This window comes from Mustela nivalis, assembly GCF_964662115.1.
Source record: "Mustela nivalis genome assembly, chromosome: 16".
NCBI classification, from domain to species: domain Eukaryota; kingdom Metazoa; phylum Chordata; class Mammalia; order Carnivora; family Mustelidae; genus Mustela; species Mustela nivalis.
This window is the reverse complement of record NC_139035.1, coordinates 43271065-43295459: the sequence shown is the minus strand read 5'-3', so window position 1 is coordinate 43295459 and position 24395 is coordinate 43271065. Positions and strand designations below refer to the sequence as shown.

Sequence of the window (24395 nt, the reverse complement as noted above, 5' to 3'; positions counted from 1 at the left end):
CAGTTCCCTCCAATTACCCACTCTAAGTGTCCAGGCAAAGGAAGAGCTTACCAGAATCTTGGAGGTATAGGCACTATTGATAGAAATGCCATTGACAATAAGGTCCAGGACCTTGGGCACGAGGACATCAGGGCTTGGGATCTGGTGGTAATGAGTGTCTCCAATGTAAGCCTGTACCACAGTCATGCGGTTCATGGTCAACGTGCCGGTCTTATCAGAGCAGATGGCTGTGGCATTGCCCATCGTCTCACAAGCATCCAGGTGCCGCACCAAGTTATTGTCTTTCATCATTTTCTACAAAGGAGATAAGAACAGACTTGAGGAGGGACCGATAGAGCTCTGCCATATATAGGTCAAAGGCCATTTTTTATTCAATGTGTCTCCACGTCTCACGCTCTGGTCTGCGCAAAAATGCGGGAGACAATTTTTGTGAATCTTCTTCAGATTCTACTGGGTTATCTCACCCTGGATGCCACCGATCAATATGGTCCTTTTGTCTCTGAGTGGAGCCAGCGGCTTCTGCTCTCGTGAAGGGCCACCCGGGGGTTGTGCAGAGGGGATGGCCCACCTTTTCACCAGAGGCTACAGGGCACCCTCCCCTCCCATCTCTGTCCTACAGGAAGAGACAGCCCTGCTGCAGTCTCACCTTCACAGAATAGGCCAGTGAAATGGTGACAGCCAGGGGCAGCCCCTCCGGCACGGCCACCACGAGGACGGTGATGCCGATGATGAAGAACTTGACGAAGTACTGGATGTAGATGGGCGTGCACTCCGCCAGCCACGGTCTGCGGTGTATCACGAAGTTCTCGATCACAAAGTACAGGATCAGGATGAGAACCGTGATGGCAGACATGAGGAGACCTGTCCAGCAAACAAGCAGCCAGCATAAGGTGTAGCCTCGCTACTGAGGTTTAAATCCATTGTCTCTAAGGACACATGTCCACGTCCCTTACCCATTTTCGGTCACCTGTACGCTGTCGCGTAGGGGAAAGGATGCGGGTTTTGTCCTCCACAGACACCGGTTCTAGTCTCAGCATGACACCCACTTGACTCGTGGCTTTGGACTAGTCACAGTCTCTCTCCCGGCCCGTTTCCTCATTCGTAAATAAGGAGTAGGTCTAGTTTTCTAAAAGAGCATTTTATGATTCTATCTCAGACCTACCTTCTTTTGACAATTCATACTGTAGTGATTGCATCTGCCTATTTCCTAGGAGTTTAACAATTTGGGCTTCTCCCCCAGCAGCGGGGGAACGTCGGGTAATTCACCCGACTTGTCTACAGCGAGGACCGTATGGTGTTCCACGTCACCTACGTGGCTAACCTTGAGAACGGTGCTTCCTGACTTTTCTCTTATCATGGCGTAGACAGAAGATGACAATAATGTATATGTTTACACTGAGCAAATATTTCTATAATGATTACTATACAGGCCAGCGCACTTCAAGTTACCAACTCATTGAATCCTCACAAAACCCCTGGGAGGTTAAGTTAGTATTATCATCCCCTTTCATGAAGAAATTGAGGCACAGAGTTTTTTTCTAAAGAAGATCAAAAGACAATTATGATTTTTAAAACCAGTTCATCTTATTTATTTATTTAGATCATGGTAAGTGCCGTCTTTCATCCCCAACACCTATTTCACCCATCCCTACACCCACCTCCCCACAAAGGGTTTCTCGGCAAGGGCACAACTATTCTGGTTTGCCTGAGACTGAGCAGCTGGGATGTGGGACTCTCAGTGGTAAAATCAAGAGAGTCCCCAGCAAGCCAGGACAAGCTGGTCGTCCAACAGACTGATATGAATGGTAGAATTTTTTCAATGTCAGAAAGCAGCTGGCTTAGGGGCTCCAACATTGCTGGGGGCTGCCTGGACACCCCGAAGGCTGAGGGGATCAGAATCTGGGCACCCTGTGTGGATCTGTGGCTCAGTATCTGGGAAAAGCTTTGCTTCAGACCGTAGTCTAGGGTGGGTCTTTGCTTTTCCTGAGAGCCTAATGATGCAAGAGCATCCGAGCAAGGTTAGAGGTGATTATTTCAATAAAAGCGTATTCTTCTGAATTTTGCTTCAGCAGAGTCAGGGCTAAGGTGAGGCAAACAAGGTGCCTAGGGTCCAAAATTCAAAGAAGCACTCCCTCCCTGGGTGGTACAAAGCACTAGACTTGCCTCCCTTCCTAGGGGCCTGGCCTAGAACATTAACTGAAACAAGAGAGGGGACCAGTGGCCGGCCATCAGGTAGCCTGCACTCCCTAAAGAGCAAGGCAGGGGTTCGTGGACCACAGGAGAGGTTAGTGGGATCTGTTTAATGTTTCATACATGTGTGCCAGGCTCAGTAACTTGATTCTACACCTGCAATTCATGTCTTCCACGTACACTTGATACACAAGAGATTTCACATGCCCGCCATCAGCTGGGGACTGGAACTGAATGACTACGTTAGACGAATGCTGTCCCAGCGAATTCTGTGATGCTTCCAATGTCCTCCCTTTGCACTGTCCAATACGGTAGCCGCTAGCAATGTGTGATTATCAACCAACCGATACAAGGCTGATGTAATGGAGGCACTGAATGTTAACTTGGATTTAACTGTAATTCATTTATGGGGCAACAAACAGCCACACGTGATTAGTGGCTATGGCAGTGCCCTGCAGAGATTCTTGCCACTCAAAGTGCAGATAGCAGAGCAGTGGCATTGACATCACCTGGGGGCCTGTCAGAAATGCAGAATCCTGGCCCTGCCTGGGACCTCCTGAATCAGGATCTGTGCTTTAACAATATCCCAGGTGAGCTGTCCATGCAGATGTACAGGACTAGACTGACTGTGGTCCACAGAGGGGCGGGGTCCGGAGCACATGAAACAGAGGGGCAGGGTCAGGAGCACATGAGACAGTGGGTCGGGGTCAGGAGCACATGAGGCAGTGGTTCCGGGTCAGGAGCACATGAGACAGTGGGGCGGGGTCAGGAGCCCATGAGATAGAGGGGCGGGGTCAGGAGCACATGAGACAGTGGGTTGGGGTCAGAAGCACACAAGACAGTGGTATAAGGTGGTCCCATGAGAGGTGTGTCCACAGAAGGGGCACTCTTCCTTTTGTTTCTTCCTCCAACCCCTGCCCCAGCCCCCAACAGAAGGTAGAGAGAGAATATAGAGGCAGGGGCTGGAGAAGCCACTTCCTCTCACGATAGGTCAGAGTGCCCCTAGTGATGCCCTCCTCTGCAAAAAGCCTCTGGAAATCACAGTCTTCCCGCTTCCTCTAGTCCTTGTTCTGCGTTCATCATTGCACTTTGCCAGGCCAGGCGCTAGCCCTCCACTAGGCATCGCCGCTGGCAAACAGGAGCCTTCTCTCTCCTGAAGGATTTACAAGCCAATACATGAAACAGGTGCATGGTCGGCTAGGTCTCCTTCTTGCTAAAGTAAATGTCCTCTGTCAGACAGAAGTCCTTTACCTCCCTTCTGGTGGGAGGCAAGAGACCACGCGGGGTCTTTAACCTTCGCCCCTCATACACAGGCACACACTTCTCTCTAGAGAGGCCCAGGGACTAGCCAGACAGGGGGCAGAGAGAGGGGCACAGCCACCCTGTGCTGCATGAGCCCCTGGGAAGGGTCAGCTTCCTTCTGCCAGCCTGGCTGGGACAGGAGGTGGACAGCCACAGTGGCGAGGATCTGCAGTGGCCCCAGTAATGAGAAAATTCTGCCTTACTCACCGGCTTTCCCGATCTGAACAGCCAAGCGCGTCAGCTTGCCCTGCAGCACCGACTTCTCCTTTTTGGGCAGCTTGGTCACCTTTTTCTCCTTTTCCTCATTGTCAATCCCCTCCTGGCTGTTGAGTGGCTGGATTTCGAGGGCCACTCCGTCCTGAGTCTTTGCTAGGGTGTGCACACAAATAGGACAGGTGAGTGCACGAGCTGGCAGGACCGAGGAGCGAGCGCATGGGAACCAAAACTCCTGTCTCCTTCCCGGAAGTCACCTGGACCCCCAGCATCAGCTCTGGCCGCTCTCACCCCATGCCAGGCAAGGGACATGACTTCCACCCTCTGCTAGGGCCTTTAGAATGATACTCTGACGACGGGAAAAGAGACGGGAGCGCTTTGAGGGTATGGATTTCCTCTTCGGTGGCAGCTTCCTGGCACCACCTCAGAGCCCCAAGCCAGGTTTATTCCAGCAAAGAGGATTAGTCATGCCACTAAGTGCTCTTACCAACAACCATCCTTCCTGGAATTCAGCGCTTAAAATAGTGAATCTTTAGTGCAGAAAGGGGCTGACAGGGAAGGCTGGCAGATTTTTCCAGAGCATAAGGGTCCCAGTCTGCTCTGCTAAAAGGTTCATCTCTTTCTCCTTTTAGACCATCAGGGAAGAAACACAGACCCCCCAAACAGGGTATTTTCCAGTTCCTTCTTATATCAGTTGAATCCCTGGGGAAGGAAATGTCCCTTCTCCCCTGTCTGACAAAGGTGGGGATGTACAGAGCGAGGAGGGTTAAGTCTTTTGGGGGAGAGGGAAGAAGCTGGTAGGAGGGACCCTCTGGAATGAGAGGAATAAAGACAGACAGATAAATCCAGTTTGCTTTCCAAAGAAGAGTTAAAGAGACCTAAAATTAAAGAATTATTTCTGTGAGGCCCTGCTTCTCCAATGTGATGACTTTATTCCTAAAGACTACTATGACGTGGGTACAAAGGAAAAAAAAAAATCTCCAGTAGCTGTCTCAAGAGAGCCTTTCTGGCCGGTTCCCACCCTCCCCCTCCGGCTTTACCCCTGCATAGCTCGGCTCTTTTGCTTACGATGCCCTTCCTGAGATACTGTCTCTGTTGTCAGACTCCACAAACAAGACAGAGACGGGATGTAAACACAGCCACCAAAAAAGAAACACACACCAGATCGGGAGAAGAAGACAGACGGCGAGAACAAAGAAGGAGGTGGGGAGAGGTACAGAGAACGGGCTCTGTCCAAGCACCCCAAGAAGACTAGCAGAGAAGGATCCAGGCCAGAAGAGGACACCGATGAGGAAGCTAGCAAGAGGAGGGTGCAGGGACTGCCCACCCCAACTCCCTCCACTGTCGGGACCCTGAAGTCTTCCAGCCCAGAAACGGATGACCATGACCATGACCGTGGGTGTTTAAATCCGGCCTAGGGCGGTGAAGCGGGGAGTTCAGCGGGCCCGGGGAAGAACAGATCCTTCCCACCTGCTCCTCAAGAGAAACCTTGACAGGAGGGTCCGTGAGTCAACAGCAGGGGGTGCTGTTGTCGCATCATAGATGGGGACCCGGACCTGGTGACCACCCCTAAAATCTCTGCACCTTCCTCAGGATGAGGCATCAGGCCCCGGCAGCAGATAACAGATTTATGGAGAGGGAAAGGGAGAAGGCAGATGGCCTGGAAAGGTCTGGTTTGAGTGTGGGCAGGTAGACATGGTAAATGAGTGGGTGGAGAGGTTACCTTTGTTGCGATTTTCAGGGACTCCTTGTTTTTTACCTGTTTGAACAAGAAAGAGAAAAGTGGGGTGGAGACCCAAGGTGACTATTAAGAGATCAGGTATACGATCTGCTGGTCCCGCTCCGAGCCCAAAAGGGCCACCGCAGAAAGGGGTGGAGTGGCGGGGCAGGGAAATGGAAAGGAAGTTCATGTCTCTGCTCACATCCATGCCTCCTCGGGGCGCGCAGGACCACCAGGATGCGGACCAGACCTCTCACACAGGTGAGCGCACACCTGCGCCGGGGCCGCTGGGAGGCTGCTCCCAGCTCGAGTCCCATCACTCACAGAAATGGGGTAGGGGTTAGAAAGTGAGAGGTTGGAACCGGTTCTGCCTGATGGCAGAGGCTCTGAAAGGTATCTCTGTGTCTGTTCGCCAGCACCAGGCCGGCTTCCTCCTTACGCATCAGCAGCTGGCCTACAGTCTAGTTCCCGACGGAACGGGTTTTGCTTCCTTCTGATATACTGCCCTCCACGGAACAGCCCAGATGGTCCTCCGGCCAAGTGACAGAAATCCTTCTCTTCTCCAAGGAAAGAAGGAATGCTGAGGGAAAGGTCGATCTGTCTTTAGTATCTTTTTCTCGTTTACCTTCCTTCCTTGTTTGTCTTTCCTTTAGGAGCAAGTGAATGGCAAAGATGGGACTAACTTTGGGGGTAGATGTTACCTCTCTCCCACTGTGAGCCCAGGCTTTCAGCAGCCTTCCTGCAGCCTGGACGGTTCGCTCACTGCCTCACATTTGAGGGAGGAAGGGGCAAGCATTGGGGGACTACGCAGAGGCCTGCTGGGGCCACAGCACCCAGCTGGCTCATTTGGGGCAAGCTTTACATCTCTCGCCTTTACAACCCATGAACAGACACACAGGAGTTGAGGTTCAAAGGCGACCTGATTTGGTTTTCATCAGAGCACCCTGGGGAGCCAGGCTCGACATCTTTATCTCCGCAAGAAGTCTGGATATCTGCATTCTTCATCCAGCAAATTCTTCCCACCAGACATCCCATGCACGCCTGGTCCCTTGCTTCCTAGTCTGGCCATGGGGATGGGAGGGTTCACAATCTCATCCCACATGACCTTACCTTTTTTCTTCTTCTCCTCCTCTTCTCCCTCACTGGCTCCCAAAAGGGTAAAGATGATTCCAGTCTGGGAGTTGATACCCACAGCAGTTACTACCATCCGGCCAGAACCTTCCATGACATGGGTTCCTATATGAGAATAGAGAAGATAGAAGGAGGGTTGTTTCTTATACCTAGCCATGCTTCGGTGTGGAATACAAACTTAGAAAAAAACAGTCCCTCTTCCTTCTTCCCCCGTGGATAATGATATACCCAGCAGATAGCAGGAAAAGGTCAAGAGCTGGGCCCATTTAAAATAGACCAAACAAATTGGGAGGTAAGGAGAAAAATGTGTCTAGCTGCTTTAGAGCAAGGCTCTTTCCCTCTTTCCCCAACCACTAACCAGCAGAGCCCTATCAAGGCCCCTATAGCACTCACTTCACAGAGAACTTCTTTTCCATTGACTGATAGCCTGTATTCAACCCACTAATATGCTCCTGCCCCAAATGAACCCAGGGGAAAGAGATGGGGCAGGGCCGGAACAGAGGGCAAGGCCTGGAGCAACCAGAAGCCATACCTGACAGCAGCATTGGGTCTCTTTCCAGGGACTTCTTGACATGGTCTGATTCCCCAGTCAGAGAGCTCTCGTCAATCTTGAGATCATTCCCCTGGATCAGGATCCCGTCTGCAGGCAGCAGGTCGCCTAGTGTGCAGAGGGGAAGGGGCGACAGGGAAAGGGGACGGAAGAGCTTGTCAGAGGGTGGGAACCATCCAACCCTGTCTTAGGGCTGCTCCCACAGGCCCTACCTATAGGACAATGGCCCAGACGGCACTGGGAAAGCCTCTGAAAGACGGCTTCATCTCTCACCACCCGAGATAAGACTCCTTAGAAATTCAAAGAGTTGACATTCTTTGGGGAGACTTTTTTCTTTCTTTGAGTCCTTCTCAACAACCTCCTTCGACTAACCCAGAAGCTAATGCTGCTTGGGGTTTTATCTTTCTAGGTCCTCAGTGATTCCCAGCCCCCTGTGCCAAAGGACCCAGCGCTCAGGTGGGGAGGACGACATAGGTTCGAGAAGCATGAGCTCTCACCGTATTTGATTTGGGCGATGTCACCCACCACGATCTCGGCCACAGGCAGCTGGATGATGTGGCCATTTCGGATCACAGAGAACTTCTGCTCCTTTTCGATGCGGCTCTGCAGCCCCCGGAATTGCTTCTCCTTGCTCCAATCATTGAAGGCCGTCACCAGCACCACGATGATCACGGAGAACAGGATGGCTGCGCCCTCAATCCAGCCAGCTTCCGCCTCTCCTTCATCTTCTGGGCTACTGACAGGCAGACCACACTCTGGCCCAGGGAAAGGACAGAACTTTAGGGTCATCGGGGGGCACTGGTGAACACTAAAAATGGGAGGAGTGCTTCCACAACCCTCCAGAATGGAAAGTCAGGGAAAGAGAATAATTAGAAAACACAACCCTTGGGCAGGTGATCTATCCTCCGAGGACACTGAAGGACAGCAGGGCGGGGCGTCATGTATGTCAACACCAATATAAGCATTTATGTTAACCCAAAAGAAGTTAACGAGTAAGTAGCACAAAGTACATCAGTACAAATTACTGGCCAGCATATGCATAGAACTCACGATTCCCAACAAGGCCAGGCCCCTGCTCCAGGCTCTAGGTCACTGCTATTTCCCATAATGCCAGATAATTGGTGGGGAGCACTTTGAGAAGCAGGTTTTGGTGGTTGGGTGAGGGTAGAAGTATTCTGCATAAGGATTTGGTAGGAGAAGGGGAAGAAGACTCTGGAATCAGGATGGGTTGAGGAATGGCTGACCAGCTACTCGTTGGTTTTCTTTGGAGGACCCACTCTGGAAAGAAGGGTCAACTTTTAAGCTACACGTGTCAATCATGAATACTAGTGCTTTTTTGGTGGGGGTGGAAAGAACACGGATCAGAGTCACGCCAGGTTGTTCTAGACACTCACGTTCATTTTCTTCCCCAGGGGGGCGATAGAAGGACAGGACGAGGGAGATGATGGCTGCGATCTCCAGGATGATGAGTGTGACATCTTGAAGGGCTTCCCACACCAGTTCTAAGAAGGTCTTGGCCTTTTTGGGGGGGATGAAATTCTGTCCAAACACTTGCTTACGTTTTTCCAGATCCGTAGGGTTCCCAGATAGACCTGAAATGGGAGAGATGAGTGGGAGGAACAGGTAAGAAAAACAAGGGGGAAGAAATGAATGATGGGAGAAGGAGGTCCAAAGCTTCTTGAAATAAAGACCTCCCTGCTTCCTGTTCTGCCCAGGTAGGAGATCCAGTTAGGGTGACCAGTCCCCCCCCCCCCCCCCCGCCCCCGGTTTGCCCAGGATGCAGAGAGCTGTGAAACCTTCAGTCTCAAAATGGGCAAACTGGGACAAGATGGTCCTTCACTGCTTTTAGTGTCCAGGGTGAGCTCCCCGGGATCTGGAACCTCACCTCCTCTCACCAGTAGGTTGCAAGTTCCAGCTCTAAGAACACACACATTCAAATGGTTCCTGGCGCTGACAGAACTTTTCTCTCACATTAAACATGTATCTGCTGTTGCTGATTTCAAAACTGAATTAGCTTCCATCCACTGGCGCACACACAAAGGCCCGAAAGAAGCAGCTCTCTGCTCAAGGTCACGCTAGGAGGCTGGCAGACAAGGCCCAATCAGCTGTCCTGATTCCAAGTCCCAGGGGCTTCCAGAGATCAATGGGAGGGGCTTTTAGCCTCCTACTCTGGTTGCCCAGGTGCAGTGTCCATTCCCTCCTTGTCAGTCCCCCACCCACACACAGACACAGATACCTAGCACTAAGAGGTACTATCACTCTGTTAAGTACTGTGTACTTAGTACTACTGAGACTAAGTTAGGCATTAACAGGACCACTGTTACTCATGTTGAATAAAAAAAGAACAAAAAGGTGAAACCATGAAGTCAGACAGTACACAGTGCTCAGTTACCCGCGTCTCCCCATGACCACACACGTCCTATGTGAGCACACTTGCCGGGTCCAGGCACGTGCCCAGAGAGGGGAAGAACAGGCCGACTTGTTTCCTGGGCCTTCTTTATTTCAGGCCTTATATTTGGGCCCCTCTGCTGGGCTGTCAGGGAAGGAGGGAAATCCTAAGACTTCAATTAAAGTTGTTTACACACAGCAGCAAGTAAGGCAGGGTTTTCACACGTGAAGTTGTTGGCGGCCCTGTTCATGGGTTCCCATGCATAGGCGGGGGGGAGGGGAGGGTGACCTTTGTCTTGGAAAAAAGTCATTGCAGAGGAGAGTTAGAATCAGAGGACGGGGCACTCCAGCAAGCATCACAGCACACGAGGGAAAGCAAGGAGAACGGGGAGCTACTGAGGCCGAGGACGTCCTCACACTGGGGTCCGTGCGAGGCGCTATTACCCTGGCACGGACTGGGGCATGGCGTGTGGGCAAACCTCTACTCCCCCTCTCCACTCCATAGGAACCAAGAGTGGTACCTTACATGGTGAGAGGAGAGATCTGGGCCAGACCTAAGGAAGACATTTGGACAGAAAAAGTCTTCGAAAAATGGGAAAATAGGTCCCTAAGGGGGTATTGCTTGCAGCGCCTGAGATGGCTTCCCTTTCTCTACCCCAAAAACCAAAACCAACAGGGGAGGTCCTCGAGACCTTCAGCTGTCCGGGAGGACGGACGCGGGACTCTCCGTGGAGGGCAAGTGTCAGGGGATGGACGGGCATCTGCACTTGTGCAGGCGGGGAAGGGAGGTCCCTCTGGGCGGCCAGTGCTTCAGAGAGGGAAAACAGGGAGTAGGGCAGATGTTCTTATCTGGGCCCTCCTGCCTTCTGGTACCCAGATGCACCACACTAGCCTCCAGCTGAACAGGGCTGAGCGGCACAGCCAAGCTCCACAGGGGAGGGAGTTTGGCCAAAGCACTGGAAGCAAACTGGGCTGCTTCCCAGAGGCTCCCTGTGTCCACTGCTCTGGGAAGTCAGGTTCCCAGTGGGAAGGGAAAGCAAGGGCCTGGGAAAGGAGTGTTTCTGGGCAGGGCCTCTTGACCCCCAGGCAGGCAGAGGCTGAGCAGCCAGGGGGTCCTGGCTGGCTCCTTCTCCCCAAGGACCTGAGAGCCCAGGGCTCTGCCAGTTTGGGGCTGCTGTACTGGAGGCCAGGTTGGCCTGAGGGAAAGGAATTCTGATCCTTTGTTCATCTCCCTGGGAAGCCGCGAGGAGATGCCATTCCTCCCCTAACGAGGTGAGAGCAAAGCACACAGCAGGTATTAGAGATCATCTCAAGGTACATCGGAAGGGCCCAGCAGAGGCCAAAACAAGAGCAGTGACCACAAAGATCGGACTGAAAGCCCCCATCTCAGGTCATCCCGCCCTCTCTGGTCTCAGATTAATACCCATGGCCACCCTTGCCTCCTCGCTCTCTCTCTCCTCACTCTATCCATGAAGCCAGCACGTCCTGGCAGTAATACCAAAGGTCCTCTCACGTCTCACATTCCACTGACCATCTGGGCTGTCACTGCCTCTCGCCTGGGTGATGACAGCCGTCCTCTAAACAGTAACCTTGCTCCCACCCTAGCTGTCCTGTGCCCAGTCCTCCCAACAGAGCGGCCAGAATGATCTTCTTCAAACCCACCCCTGCCACTCGCGGACCCAGAATCCTCTGCTGGCTTTTACTGGGACTGAAACTGGGCTCCGAAGCCGTTATGATGCTCTGTAAGGCCCCTAAAGAACCCCTGGCTTCCCACCCTTTAACTCCTACTGTCTGCTCCTGGTTTGCTGAGCTCCAGCCTGGTGAGCCTTCCTGCCGTTCCCTGAGTGCGTTAGACAAGCTTCTATTTCGGGGCCCAGCACGAGCTCTCTCCTTGGCTCAGTGGGCTCCTCACGGGCTAGGTAGGGCTCATTCTCTTATATCTTTGTCCTATGTCAGTGTTCCCCTCCACAGGTCTTCTCCCTGAGACAGCCTATGACGCATTCCCTTAGGAGGTCTGTCTGTCGCCCTCCACAAGGGCAGGACTTTCGTCTTTGTCCCTTAGGTCTATAGCAGTGTCTGGCACATGGCACGCATACCAATGTGCTGAATGAACTGAACGGATGAGTAATAAATCAGGCTGCTAACATCTAAGTGATTACTATGTGCCAGATGCTTCAGCGGGCACGCTCGTATCTTCTCATCCAGGCACCGCAAACCCCTAGGTGGCAGTTACTGTGAACCCCATTTTACGCTGGAGTGGACTAAGGCCTGGGGAGGTTATGTAAGCCGTCGGCAGAGGTGATACCACACCCCGGGCCGCAGCTGGATGCCAGGCCCAACACCGAAGGGGCCTGGGGGTGGGGAGCAGCTACACTGAGGCTGCACTGTGGGTGACTGACTGGTCCCTGGTGTGCCTGGGACCTCCTGGGCACTGTCACTCGGGCTCCTTCCCCGCTCCCCCCTAAAGGAAACTGTAGCCCCCCTCAGTCTCAGGATGACAGGATGGTCAGTCATCCCACTTCCTTCGGGGCGGGGCAGAGCAGCCCACGGTGCTGCTCTCATCTGCGCCTCGAAGCCAGTCAGCCCTGTTCCCACTGTTCGCGCCTGTGCTGAATTAGTCCTGCCTTCTTCCTGTCCTCAGAGCTGGTGATGCCAGGCCCGTTAGAGGCTAGCCTATGGATCTGGTACTCAATCAAAGGTCTATGATGGCCCTTTCGGACCCAAGCAAACCAAATGAGCCTCATTAAGGACAGCAACAAAAGACCAGGACTGGCTCCTGCCTAGATGCTCTGAGTCACACGCTTACTGCCTTTTTGCCCTTTTCTCTCCTCTGTCTGCTCCACCTTAAGCAACCCTCAGCTGTAGTGGTGGCTACCTTAAGTCGGCAAGTGGCTGTCCCAGTTCCCAGCTGTGCCCTGGGCAGGGAGGGGTGGGTAGGGGCTGGAGCCTCACAGCCTTGGGAATCCTCTCTCTGGACTTGTGGCGGGGCACGGGAAAGCCATGCGGGACTGGGAGCTCAGCCAATCCCCAATTTTGGGCTTTCCATTCCATTCTTCCTGCCCCCAGAGGCTCTCAGGCCCTGCTCTCAGCAGCTGTAATTTCACAGAAATACTCGGCCAACCAAGGAGAGGGTATGAGTCCCCGATCTTTGCAGTTGCTTCTAAAATACTCGCACAGCTTCCTGGAGAGGGGAAGGAACACTTGGCAGGGAGAGAACGCTAGAAACGCAGGAAAAGGATTTCCCTTAGAAATACATTAAAAAAATAAAAATGAGAGGAATCTTTGTCCCCAAGAACATGAGCGAGAAAGCCCCACCCAAAGCAGGAGTACTTTTGGCCGTAAGAACCAGACTGAACACATGAGCCGGGAGAGGCGACAAGAATGTCAGGCTGTGAGGTCATCACCCCACCCCATGCTGGGGAGTTACTCGGCCTCTGCCAGCAGGCAGCGGTGGAAAATCTGCGTCTGCTGTGAGCCTGTGCAGGGAATCAGCGCTTGGGAGGAGAGGCTGCAAGCCCAGCCCTCAGTGGCCTGGGTCCAGCAGGGAAGGGCCATGGCCATCCTCCCTAGGACGCCAAGGACTGCGGCAGAGGCACCCCTTATGAGAACCAGCCTAGCCCCAGAAAGGGTGGGGTGAGGTTAGACATCAGGAGGGACTTCCCAGCTGTCTGAGTTATGCTGCCTTGCCAAAGAGACAGCAGAACCTTCTCCCCACACAGCTAGTACAAGGGAGAGCTTTCTCGCGTTGATTCGAAGGCAGTCAGCTTTGGTGCATGAGAACAGACATTGGAGTACCTCTCAAGTCCGACGAAAGAAAGACACCTTTCAAGTCCTACCTGAAACACTTCGGACTGGGGGCTCAGGGGAGGAGTTCAAAATCAGTACAGGGACCACAGGTTATAACCAACCGAACATCTCCCCACATCAGCATCTGCGGCTCATCACACCCAGAGCTGGGAGATGTGCTCTCAGTCTGCGGGAATTCCAGCCCCTAGAGATAAAGCCGTCTGTCCCGGGTGGCAGACTTCAGACTACGGGAAGAATGGCTTCTACCTCATTCTCAGTTCAGAAAGGCAGCACGTCTCCTGCTGTCTGGCCCTCCACTCTACGCCTTTTCTGCACACTCCAAAGGGGGCGCGGAGAAAGAAAGCCCCCTCGTCTGCCCCCTGCAGCCCTCTGCTCGGCCACCTGCTCCCACACGGAATGCGTGCGCGCGCGTGTCCCTCCAGTGTCACGCTCCCTGGTGCTCACACCTCGGAGCTAAATAAAAAGAGCGAAAGCCCTACTTCTGAGGGGAGACGCGACATCTGCCTCAGCCAAGGAGGGAGTGCGATCTTTCTTCCCAGCCCCAGCCGATGTTCAATGCAAGGCAAGAAGAAAGTTCAGAACAACACTGAACTTGCAGGAGTTTCTGCAGAACTCCCAAAGGAATGCAGCACAAAGGGCTCCTGGCAAGGTGGCAGGGGAGTGAGCAGGGAGGGTTCTCGGGGCCAGGAAGCCTTCGCTCTTCTCCTCCTCAAGACTTCTCTGGCCCCTGCCTGGCAGCATTATGCCAGCTAGCCCAGAAGCCCCGCTCTGGGTAAGGAGGGGCAGAACAGATTTCACTGAGCCTGGGGAGCTGGGCTGGGAAGAGAAGGCCCAGAGCGGTCACACATTGTTCGCTCAGCCCTGGGCATGTAAGTCAAATCCGACAGGGAACTCCCAGGATGCAACTCTGGAACTCCCTGCAGGGGAAGGAGGGACAGAGGTAGGGCACTTTCACTCTGCTCTTTCTCCAGCACCCGCCCTCCTCCTTCCAGCCGTGGATGCTGCTTCCGGGGCTTCGGTAGGAAGCCTTTCCCACTCCTCTATAAAGTACTAAGTATTTTTTTTATGAAGCTACTGGACTTGCCTCAACTACTTCCATCACGGCATAGCTGCTTTCTGGCTGTTTGAGCTGGTCTGCCCACCTCCACGCTCGCTCCCTTTCCACCAAGATACTCTTCTGGCTTGCGTCCTTCCCACATCTCGAAGTAGAGCTAATAGATCTGCCCAAAGCACGATGGGCAGAGCGGGCCAGACTCTTGGCCTCTGCAGCCGGGCCCACACACACGACTTTTGGGATCACTTATATGGCATCTTTAGTCAAGCTGGGGCAAGAGTTCAAGGTGATGGCCACAGGGCAGCGGGCTGGAGGAAAGAGACGGAGCTTGGCTATACTTCTATTCTGAAATTGATGCACTCCTAAATACAGATATTCTAAAACACACCATACGCTCTAAAGATAGGGAGGGAAATGCCAAAGAAACCGGTTGCCGTCTTCCTCTCACATCCCTCCCCAATCCCATATTCGCTCGCCTGGTTCTTTCCTCCCCCCCAACACTAGCATTTTCTACAGCAGTGGTCTCTAAGTAGGGCGCATACATCTGTCTGCCGGAGTGTGGGAGAAATACCAGAACTTTTTATATTACTTCATCCACTTCCATTTCTTGCCTACCTTACTATATAAATAATACTAGCATTGGAGGTACTAATAGTAATGCAGTAGTACTGTATTAATAGTATATTAATAGTATAATGCAGTAGTACTGCATTATTCAATTTTTCTCCAGACTGAAGATGTTACTGGAAATTTCAATCTGCCCCATGGAGGAAGAGCCCATCTCTGCACATCCCAGCTTGTGGAAAAAATGGATAATATTTGGTAAAACAAGCCACTGACCCAAGGCTTGGGAACAGGAATGTAAGAGATCTTAGGGTGGCAGGAAGTGTTACCCCAAATCTTGCAGTTCATGAACCAGAATCATAATTTGGGCTGGATTCTTTCCCTTCCTGCTTTTTATTCCCCAGACAATCTCAGCTCCCCAAACCTAGCGGCTGCTCAGTGATTCTGTGAGGCAAAGATGCTTGCATCTTTTATCAGGAGCATTTGGTGAGCGGTAGCAATTACCACAGAACGAGGCCAGGCCAGAGCCTCCCCAGACAATCAGATGTACAGGCGTCACCTTCACCTTCCAAGTCCCTTCCCCTCCCTTGCAGTCCCTTTAGTTTAGGTCCCTGTCCTGGCTGCTTCCATCACACCCAGCTCTTCCCCTTCATAGCACCATGATGGTATTTCTGAAATTGCCTTAGTTTCTGTGTATCCTATCAACTCGAGGGAAGGAGGGACCGTGTCTGTCGTATCCGCCATGGGGTCCCCAGCTTCTGAATATGGCTGAAAGGGAACAGGAAGTCCTCTGGATCCCTGCCACGGCCTCTGCTCTGTAGAGAAGTCGAGGGGTACAGAGGGAAGATGAAACGAAAGTTCCCACCAACATTCTGCTCCACTAGATCCAAATCCACAGCAATTGTCTTTAGCTTTCTGAAAGAAGCCCACAGGCAATGCTTTATTATTCAGTCAGGGCTTCCCTTGTCTGCCCTTTCCGGTCTGGGCTCAGACCCTCCTCCTGATTGTTGGCTTAGCTCTCCCTCAGAAGACATCACTCTTCCTCCGAGGAGGGCAAGCAGAGCTGAGGACCAATGTGGAGAAGTTCTATGGAGGAAGAAGGATTCATGCAACTCTTCTGTCTAGACCCAAAGAATCTCAAGAGGATTGTCTCTTCTTCCTACACACAAAGAGAGACTGAGTCTCGGGAAAATGACGTTTTCCTTCTCCCTATGCCCCAGAGATTCCCTTTCCAGAGTCACAAAGCTTTCTCCTGCTCACCGAACCATGGAAAGCCAGTTGGGAGGCCAAAGCCTATCCCCCAGGGGGTGCAATCCAGACACTCTGCTCTTTGGAGGATGGAGAGACTGGTTGGGGAGGGGGTGATGGAGTGGGGCGAGAGAAGATAATAGAAGGAGGGGGATGAAAACATTGGAATGAAGAAAGAAACAGGCCAACTAACCATTGATGCGAAATGCTCAGATTTTCCCTACACGAAGCCCAGGCCACGCAGCTCACTCACTCAGGCCTGCCTCTGCTTTTGTCTGACAGAGCCGTGAAGGCGGAGGCCTTTAGTCACTGAGACACAAGCTCGTATCCTCTTTCATGTCTCTCCCACCCCTTCTGGTTTCCCTAACTTTCCTTCCCTTTTTTGCACACACTCTCAGCCTGGCGTCTTGTTGTTACCGGACGCTGTGGAAGCTGAGCGCTTCCCAGCATCCTCGCGTCTAACCAGCCCTGGGCCCCTGAGGCAATGGCTCTTGCTCCAACTAGCCCCGCATGCTCAAGGCACATAAGCTACTATTACATTAATATTAGCACTGCGTCACAATTAGACATTTTATCAGGCCATGAAAGATAAAACAAACTTTTAAATTATCTCTGCTTCATCACAGTCTACCCAGTCATAAGAACTTAGGCGGGTCATTTAAGCCTTTGGGCCTGGGAGGGGGCCTGGGGGATGAGTAGCACTAAATCCCCCTCCCCTGCCTCCACAGTTGTGTAAATCTCCAATAATAAAACCACATCAGTGTCATAAATATTATAAACCCCAAGTTCCATTAGGCCCCTTACTAGCTATGGTGTAAAACAATCTGTCAAACCTACACAAAACCCAGCAGAAAATAAAAGGGAAGGGTCATCCTCTAGGAACCTGTCTCCCCAGATGTCACCAGGTTTCCAACTGGCAGAATTCAAGCACCAGGTGAATTTCTTTATTCTTATTCTTAGTCCGCAGGGGCCTCCCACGGGTGACAGAACTATGCAAGGCTGTCAGGCACCTCAGTGTGGTCTTCTGTGAACCGGCTGGCTTTTTATAGCATCAGCTCACTGAAGCACCCGGAAAGTGATGCTCTTTTCTCGGCCTGCCCCACTAAATAGCTCAGCATCATCTTTGTCTGGGGACTTCTGTGTCATAGCTCTTCTGTGTCTACTTTTCGATGCCTTTATTCCTCTCACACACGAGGAGGTCACTGTCGGCACTGGGGAGTAAATATTACTCAGGGAAACATTTTTTTCGGACACCCCGCATCCCTAGCTCCAGCAGCAGCCCTCTGACGAGGCTTACACTGCAACAGATCAGGATACAGATTTATGATCTAAGGAAGCAGGGGGATGGCAACAGACAACGGCACCCATGGTAGGGGTCCCGGGGTTCAGACACGGCCAGGGTCCAAAGCAGCAGAGGCGCCTGCCATCAGAAGGCATGGCTTTCAACTATAGATCTGAAACTAGCACTGGGAAAGAATCAAAGGGCATTAACTACATCAATGCATCCCAGGTTCCAGCTGATTTGGACACCTGAGTTTTACTTTGTGAAACAGACAGCTCAACACAAGAATCACGAATGGTGCAGGAAGGGAACAAAGGTCCCGCCTAAATTCTGACGGTGTCCCCAAGCTCCTCCGTCTCTCAGCCAACATATAATATGAATAGCCTTTATTTAAGGCCAAAACTACTAGAGAAGTGGCAGAATAAAGAAATCTTGCTGACAAGAAGTAAGCAGTGCCCAAAGGGCAGTCATTAGAGTCTAGCCAGAAGGCAAAGAGTGAGCCTCGCCAAAGCAGCTAAGCATCCGAACCACATCTCTCCGACATAAAGAGGTGAAGGGAGGAAATGGCCGCCGGCTAAGGGAGCCTTTCCAGAGAAGGTAATACATTGCGCTCCACGGGCACTCACGTTCCGGCAAATGGCTATCAGACACATGGGCTCTGTTTTAATCTGAGACAGCCCATCTATCAAATACCCATTATAAGCTTGAACACTGCACACACATCATATGTATATGTAATCCCAATGATTAATTCCCATGACCGTACGGGCTAAGTGCTAACATCAGTTTCAAAGAAGAAAGAGACTCAGAGAAGCTAAGAAAACTGTTCCGTGATATGAACACTAGTAACTGTAAGCTAAAAAATGATGGAGCTAGAGTTTGAACTCATGAGAGATAGGAAACAATTCTAGAAGGAAAGAGAACACGGAGGGCAGCTCTCTCTGATTGCAAAGAAAGGAAGACACGGGCAATGTACAGAAATAGACAGAAACCTCTCTCTCTCTTTAATTCTGAAGAGTCTGAACTCTAAGTCACAAAATTACAGCATTGGCCAGGGGTCAAAACTTCTTAGACTTGGCAAGAAAAATGATGTAGCCTCCAAGAAAGGCTCAGAAATAGCACACGTCAAGAGGTTAAAGGCATCTAAAGGGCAAGATCTTTGCTCTGTCTGGTGCTGCTCAGCTGTGCCCCGCCTCACTGACAGGACCAAGTAAGAGCCTATAAGAGGGCGGCTATAACCATGTGTACGTAAGAAAAGAAGGTCCCTTTGGTTCTGTCTCCATTTTGAGGAGGCAAAATTTTGTGTTACCGTGGCTTATCAGGCAACTGAACTGAGGCAGAAAGCATGAAGCCAGGTTTCCCCTTCTCTTTTAAGAAGAGATTAAGAAGAATGATTGGTAAAGCACACCAGGCGGGGTTGAAAAAGTCATCAATAATTCCCCGACGTGACACAAAGTGAATAATCCAAAGATATGGTAGGTGTACCCATATACCCTATGACTTTCCACCCTATTCCTAACTGTCCACGATGGCGAGGAGGCACACTAGGTAGATGGACTCATCCATTGTTCCGGTGCCCCTTGTCCCCAGTCACACTGTACGATCAGTGTGGAGCAGAACTGTATCTTAAATTCTTTTGTAATCAGAGACCGATCCTGAATCAGAGACTTGATTGTTTGCTGATAAAAGCATCTAACACAAGCATCTGTAAAATAGAGACGAACCGTCTCCTTTCTGTAGGTTGATACAGAAAAAGGAAGAAAAGCTTGATCTTCAGAGAACACCATCTCTAGGAAAGAAATGGCTCTCCACGGCCTCACCCCCCGTTGGTGCTTCAGAGACCACTTTTTTCGCAAAAGACACACAGGTACACCAGGCAGGTCTCTCCCTGCCTCCTCCAGGAGCTAAGGAAGCAACGGTTTGGAACACCGGCCACCTTGCTCCGGGTCCCCGCCCCTGGTCCGGCCTTTACCTTCCACGGGGTTGGTTTTCAGTCTACTGCACAGATTCATCACCCCCCCGTAGTGGACGTTGATCTGGTCGATTCCATCAGAGGAACGCAGCTCCATGAGCTTCCTCAGTTCCATTACTGTGCAGCCAAAGTCCCCTTCGTGGCTCTCAACCATCGAGTTGGCCGGCAAGGCATGTTCTGTTGGGTTCGTCATTTTGCCTGCTGTTACCAAGCCCCTCGACCAGAGAAAATGAGGAGTTTCCCCTTCAACTGCTCGGGAACTTCCGCCTTTCTGCCTCACTTCTTCTTACTTCTTGCTTCTCGGGGAGCCCAGTGAGGAAATAGATGGGACCAGAGCAGCCTCTAGCCCAGATCCTTTTTTGTGTGTGAAGCTTGGCAGCGAGAGGAGGAAGAGGATGGGGGAACGGAGTGGAAACCGGACCACGTGTCACGATGATTGGTGTCCCCAGGGAGTGACGGAAGCGCTTGTCCAGGGTAGGTAGGTTCCTAGCTTAGACCAACTTGCCCAGATGGAGGTATAAACAGGATGTGCATGTTACCATGGAGGCCACCTTAGCAACAACCAGCAACGGCAGTGGTAGAGAGGCGGCAGGAGGAGGAGGAGGAGGAAGAGGAGGGCTCCCTGGATACTGCTGACAACTGGATCTCTGGAATAAAGATTCAAAGACAGACAAAAACAATTAGAACGGCCACGAGGATCAGCATCTGCGACGGCAAGAAGGACTCATTCTAGCACAAGGGTATAGGTGACAGTTGATGCCTGCGCCCAACCGGTGGCCGAGGCCCAGGCTGAGCAGACGGACTCAGGAGGGGCCCGTTCCTCCCTGGGAGGCCCCCGCAGCTTGTGAACCCCCTTGTAGAGAAGTAATTTTAGATACACCTCCGTCCTGCCATCATAGTGCTCTCAAGCCAAGGGACACGGATCTGGCCGTTCCAGAAACAAAGAGCTCTCATGCTCTCCCTTGTCTGTCAGTTTGAGGGCCCCGCCATGAAATCCTTTGGTCTGACCTTGCCTCGAACAGGGGAGAAGAGGTCAGAAGACGAGTCCAGACCAGAGTGACCTGGAGGGTGGCCGGCCAGTCTGCCGCCCGCACACCCTGTACCCAGCATACACAGGTACAAACCAGGAGGGTAACCTCATAGACAATGCCTGTGTCCCCTGGGGCCCCTCAGAATACTAAGCCTCTGGCCAGCCGGAAATACCACAGCCCGCCCGCCGCTGCCCTCAATGGGTCAGGAACTGGGTTCGAGTCTTGGGAGTGAAGCCCCACACCTCCAAAAAGCTTCCCCTCGGTCCGAAAGGGGAGAGTAAAATGAACCGGCAGTCGGCCATATGGGGTGGAGCCTTTTTACATAAACGGGACAGAAGGACCTCCGAGGAGCAGGAAGAGAGTTTAAGGGTAAATCTGAGAATTAAAGTTACTGCGCTGGCAGAGATAAGACAGCAACAGTTCGGCTGGAGCCCAAGGCCACAGCAAGGTCAGCACGAGAGCAGTGTGAGCCTGCAAGTGGGCGAGCACTAGATTATCTCAGACCAGCATTTCTCTCCTCAGAGAGCCAGGGGCTCCCCCTCTGACTCTGGGGAGGGGCCGAGCTACAAGCAAGTGAGGCTATAAAGGGCTGACGGTGGCAAGGCTCATCCCCACATTGTCCGTACTTCAGAGAGCAGCTCCTGCCAGCTCTCAGGGACCCACTGTCACACATCAGCCACTTATTTGAGAGAGAGAGAGAGCAGAGGAGGGGCAGAGGGAGAGAGAATCTTTAGCAGACCCTGTACTCAGCACGGAGCCTGATGTGGGGCTTGATCCCACGACCCTGAGACCATGACCCGAGCCACAACCCGAGTCAGACGTCTAACTGATTGAGCCACCCAGGCGCTTCCACATCATTTAAATGTGAAGAGTCTCAAAAAACATGAAGGGGTATTTTTTCCCCCTTTTTAAAAAAAGATTTTATCCATTTATTTGTCAGAGAGAGAGCGAGGGTGCAAGCAGGGGGAGCGGCAGGCAGAGGGAGAGACAGATTCCTCGCCGAACAGGGAGCCTGATGTGGGACTCGATCCCAGGACCCTGGGATTATGACCTGAGCTGAAGGCAGATGCATACCCAACAGGGCCACCCAGGCATCCCAAAGGGGCTCTTTCTAAATGTAGCACCAGAACCCGCTGACTTGAGTTCAGTTACCAGGGGTGCCAAGGAGCTCTGAACAGCCCCTCTCTAACACACAGATGACATCCTCCCTGCCAGAAGGTGAATGGAGAAGCACAAGAACCATGAGATAAAGGCTTGCCCCTTTTACCAGTTACTTTTCCAAAAATCACATGTGGCCAAAGCTGCGGCTGATTTCCATGAATTCTGTTCCCGGCAGGTCCCAGGGGATGGAGTTGGCTACACTCCTGCTTCCCCCCTTAGTGTACCCTTTGCTTCTTCCTTTTCCCAGAGATTTTTAGAGCGACTCTGGCCGACAGAGGGCTAAGCAGGCAGGGTTTTGTTTCGTTGTTGCTATTGTTTTCCAAATATCATACTGCCTTTCTTTTTCTTCTTTCTGCCTTTCTTTTTAGATGTCCAGCAGCCTGGGGAGCAGAGGTCCGGGAGGAACGTGAGGCAGTGCGTCAGATTCCCATCATCCTGCTGGCCCAAGGATTCCAGGGGTACCACAGAATGTCCCTCCAGTTCGGCCTCCCGCCTAAGCCTGGAAGCAGTGGGAAGGGCTCTAGCCGTAAGAAACCCATCTTGACCCTTAAGTAGAGCTCCTTAACCTTTCAAGAGGATGTTGAGAACCAAACTGATAGAGTGCTAAACTGGAAATCAGATTTTACTTTTTTTCTATTTATTTGTTTTCTATGTTCCTTGAGAGCAAAGGTTGCACTGGTCTCGTCCAGGGCTTCATCCCCAGTGCGTGAAGACAGCCCGCACACAGTAGGCATCCAGTTAATCTGACGTTGTTAAATAATTGGGAGCAGATTCTAAACCAGATTTACCATCTTCCCAGGCATCCTCTGGGCAAGTCTCTTGTCCTTCTTAGGGCTCAGTTCCTCCTGCCTTTACCTGGGGGTGGGGGAGGGAATGAGCCCTACCTCTTCATGCCATCCTCAGAAAGTGATCGAGGACAGCAAATGAGAGCTAGAACTAGTGCTGGAAGGCTTAGATGAAAGATGCCCAGCGTCCGGCATGTCTGCTCTCAAGTGCTGGGAGAAGGCTTACTTTGATCCTAATGAACTTCTGGGATCTAGCCCTTTAAGCAGAAGGCCAATAAGCTCCTTGCGCCCCTCCATCTTTCCTTGCCGGAGGGAACTCCCAACCCTCAAAAAGAATGGAAAATTCCAAGCAGCTTCATCAGCAATAACCATTAGCTAGGGTATAACCACTGGCAATACCACTAGGCCAGGCAGCCTAGATTTCTAGAAAGGGCCAAGTCTGAGTCAGAATTCCTTACTTTGACCCTCTCTTCAAGATAGCAAAGAGGAGACATTTTTCACTCACTTGGGCAACCAGTGAGAAGAGGACACTTCAGACACGAACATATGGGGCATGTGGTTTGTGGGAACAAGGTTTGTTGCTTCAGGTTAGCTCTAGAAACACTCACAGAGGAAGGGCAAGCACTAGAGTCAAGGCAGGCGGTGTCAGCTGGGGCCCTGGTTTAAGGTGGGATCTCTAGGAAAGTTATTCTGGAATTTGGAGGCGTTGCGGGGACCCATGCTTCTCTCTGAGCTCTTAGAATGTGAGCTCTCTGCAACTGCCGAGCCTGCCTGGCCCCTGTCCTTATTAGGCAACTGGCAAAGAATCATATGTAAGCGCTCACACCACCTCAGCCTTGGCCTCAGCCTCAGACTCAACGCTCAGACGCCTGGGAGGTACCACCTCTCATCAGGTCAGGATTAGTCATTTAGCTTGGGGCATTCTGGGTAAGGTATGTTCTCAGTCCCAGTTTCTAACATTGTGCCTGCTTAAAGGTTGATAGCATGGGAGAGCAAACCCTCTCCCATCGCTTCCTTCAGGGGCAAGTGATCGTATTCCTTTACATGATCACTGAATCATCTCAATGTCTGTCTTCCTAAAGTCCTATCACATCTGTTCTACAATTGGGATGACCTGTGAAAGTGCGGTCATGTATCAGTTCTAGGGAGGACAGCTAGGAGCTCCCCCCTCCTACCACTCTCTTACAGATGAGGACACTGAAGTCCAAAAAAATAAATAAGTGATTTAGTCTTTGGCAATTCAGCATCCTTGGCTGCCTGGCGCTCTTTTTGTGACACCTTACTCCTTCCCTCCTCACTTTCAGACAAACATCTAAGAGGTCCTTTAAAATGCAGCATCTCTGGAGTACGGAAAACATCCATTTCCACTTAGAGGAAATGCGGCCTCTTCCTTCTCGTTCTGGTTGGGAATCAACTACATTTCCATTACAGGGGCCAAAACAGATCCTCTCCCTCTCCCATACGCACCTGAGAAGCAAACTGCCCCCCACTTCCTGGAAAGTGATAAGCCTCAGGCCTCCTGGGCTCGCTCCAGAGCTCCAAAACGGAGCTGCCAGAGACAAGAACCGCATGCCCTGAGCCACCAAACCATAAACAATAGTCAGACACTCTGTTTCCTCCAATTTTGTCCAAGGAATCCCTTATTCTTGGAAGCTTTCCCAGCGCTAAGGAAGAGGTACAGCCCCAGACTACGAGGAGAAAGGGTAGCTCCGTGTAGGGGATAGAGTGGGGTCTTTTGAGGATCCAAAAGGAAGCCACCGCCACCCCCCCCAATCTCCTCTGCCAAAGGCTCCTATTGAATCTGGCCCGATGCATGGGAAATGGAGTATGAATGGAAACGGGAGAAAGGAAACAGGAGGGGCCAGGAGCTGGGGAATCAGGCTGGCTCCGCTCTGCAGCTGGACCTGCCTGGAATAGTTAAAGGCGGCCCTCAACACTGGCCTCTGGGCTGCAAGGAGGGAAGACTTCTTGTGGGCTGGGGCAGGGAGGGGAGGAGA

At 51.9% G+C, this 24395-nt stretch overlaps 1 protein-coding gene across 6 annotated transcripts in view; it reads right to left on the bottom strand.

Moving 5' to 3' along the window:
• Positions 1-24395, bottom strand: part of ATP2B4 (ATPase plasma membrane Ca2+ transporting 4) — a 93663-nt gene that overhangs the window by 29577 nt on the left and 39691 nt on the right. For 4 of the 6 annotated variants that reach the window (XM_082703078.1, XM_082703082.1, XM_082703079.1 and 1 more), the window contains exons 2-10: positions 19422-20068; positions 8501-8698; positions 7604-7861; positions 7089-7214; positions 6536-6661; positions 5429-5464; positions 3700-3861; positions 647-861; positions 52-294 (exon numbers count right to left, since the gene is read on the bottom strand). In XM_082703078.1, coding sequence (XP_082559204.1) covers positions 52-294; positions 647-861; positions 3700-3861; positions 5429-5464; positions 6536-6661; positions 7089-7214; positions 7604-7861; positions 8501-8698; positions 19422-19614 — 1557 coding nt within the window. In that variant the 5' untranslated portion in view covers positions 19615-20068. The remainder of the gene's footprint in view (positions 1-51; positions 295-646; positions 862-3699; positions 3862-5428; positions 5465-6535; positions 6662-7088; positions 7215-7603; positions 7862-8500; positions 8699-19421; positions 20069-24395) is intronic. The other 2 variants (XM_082703083.1, XM_082703081.1) reach the window with 1 other exon arrangement.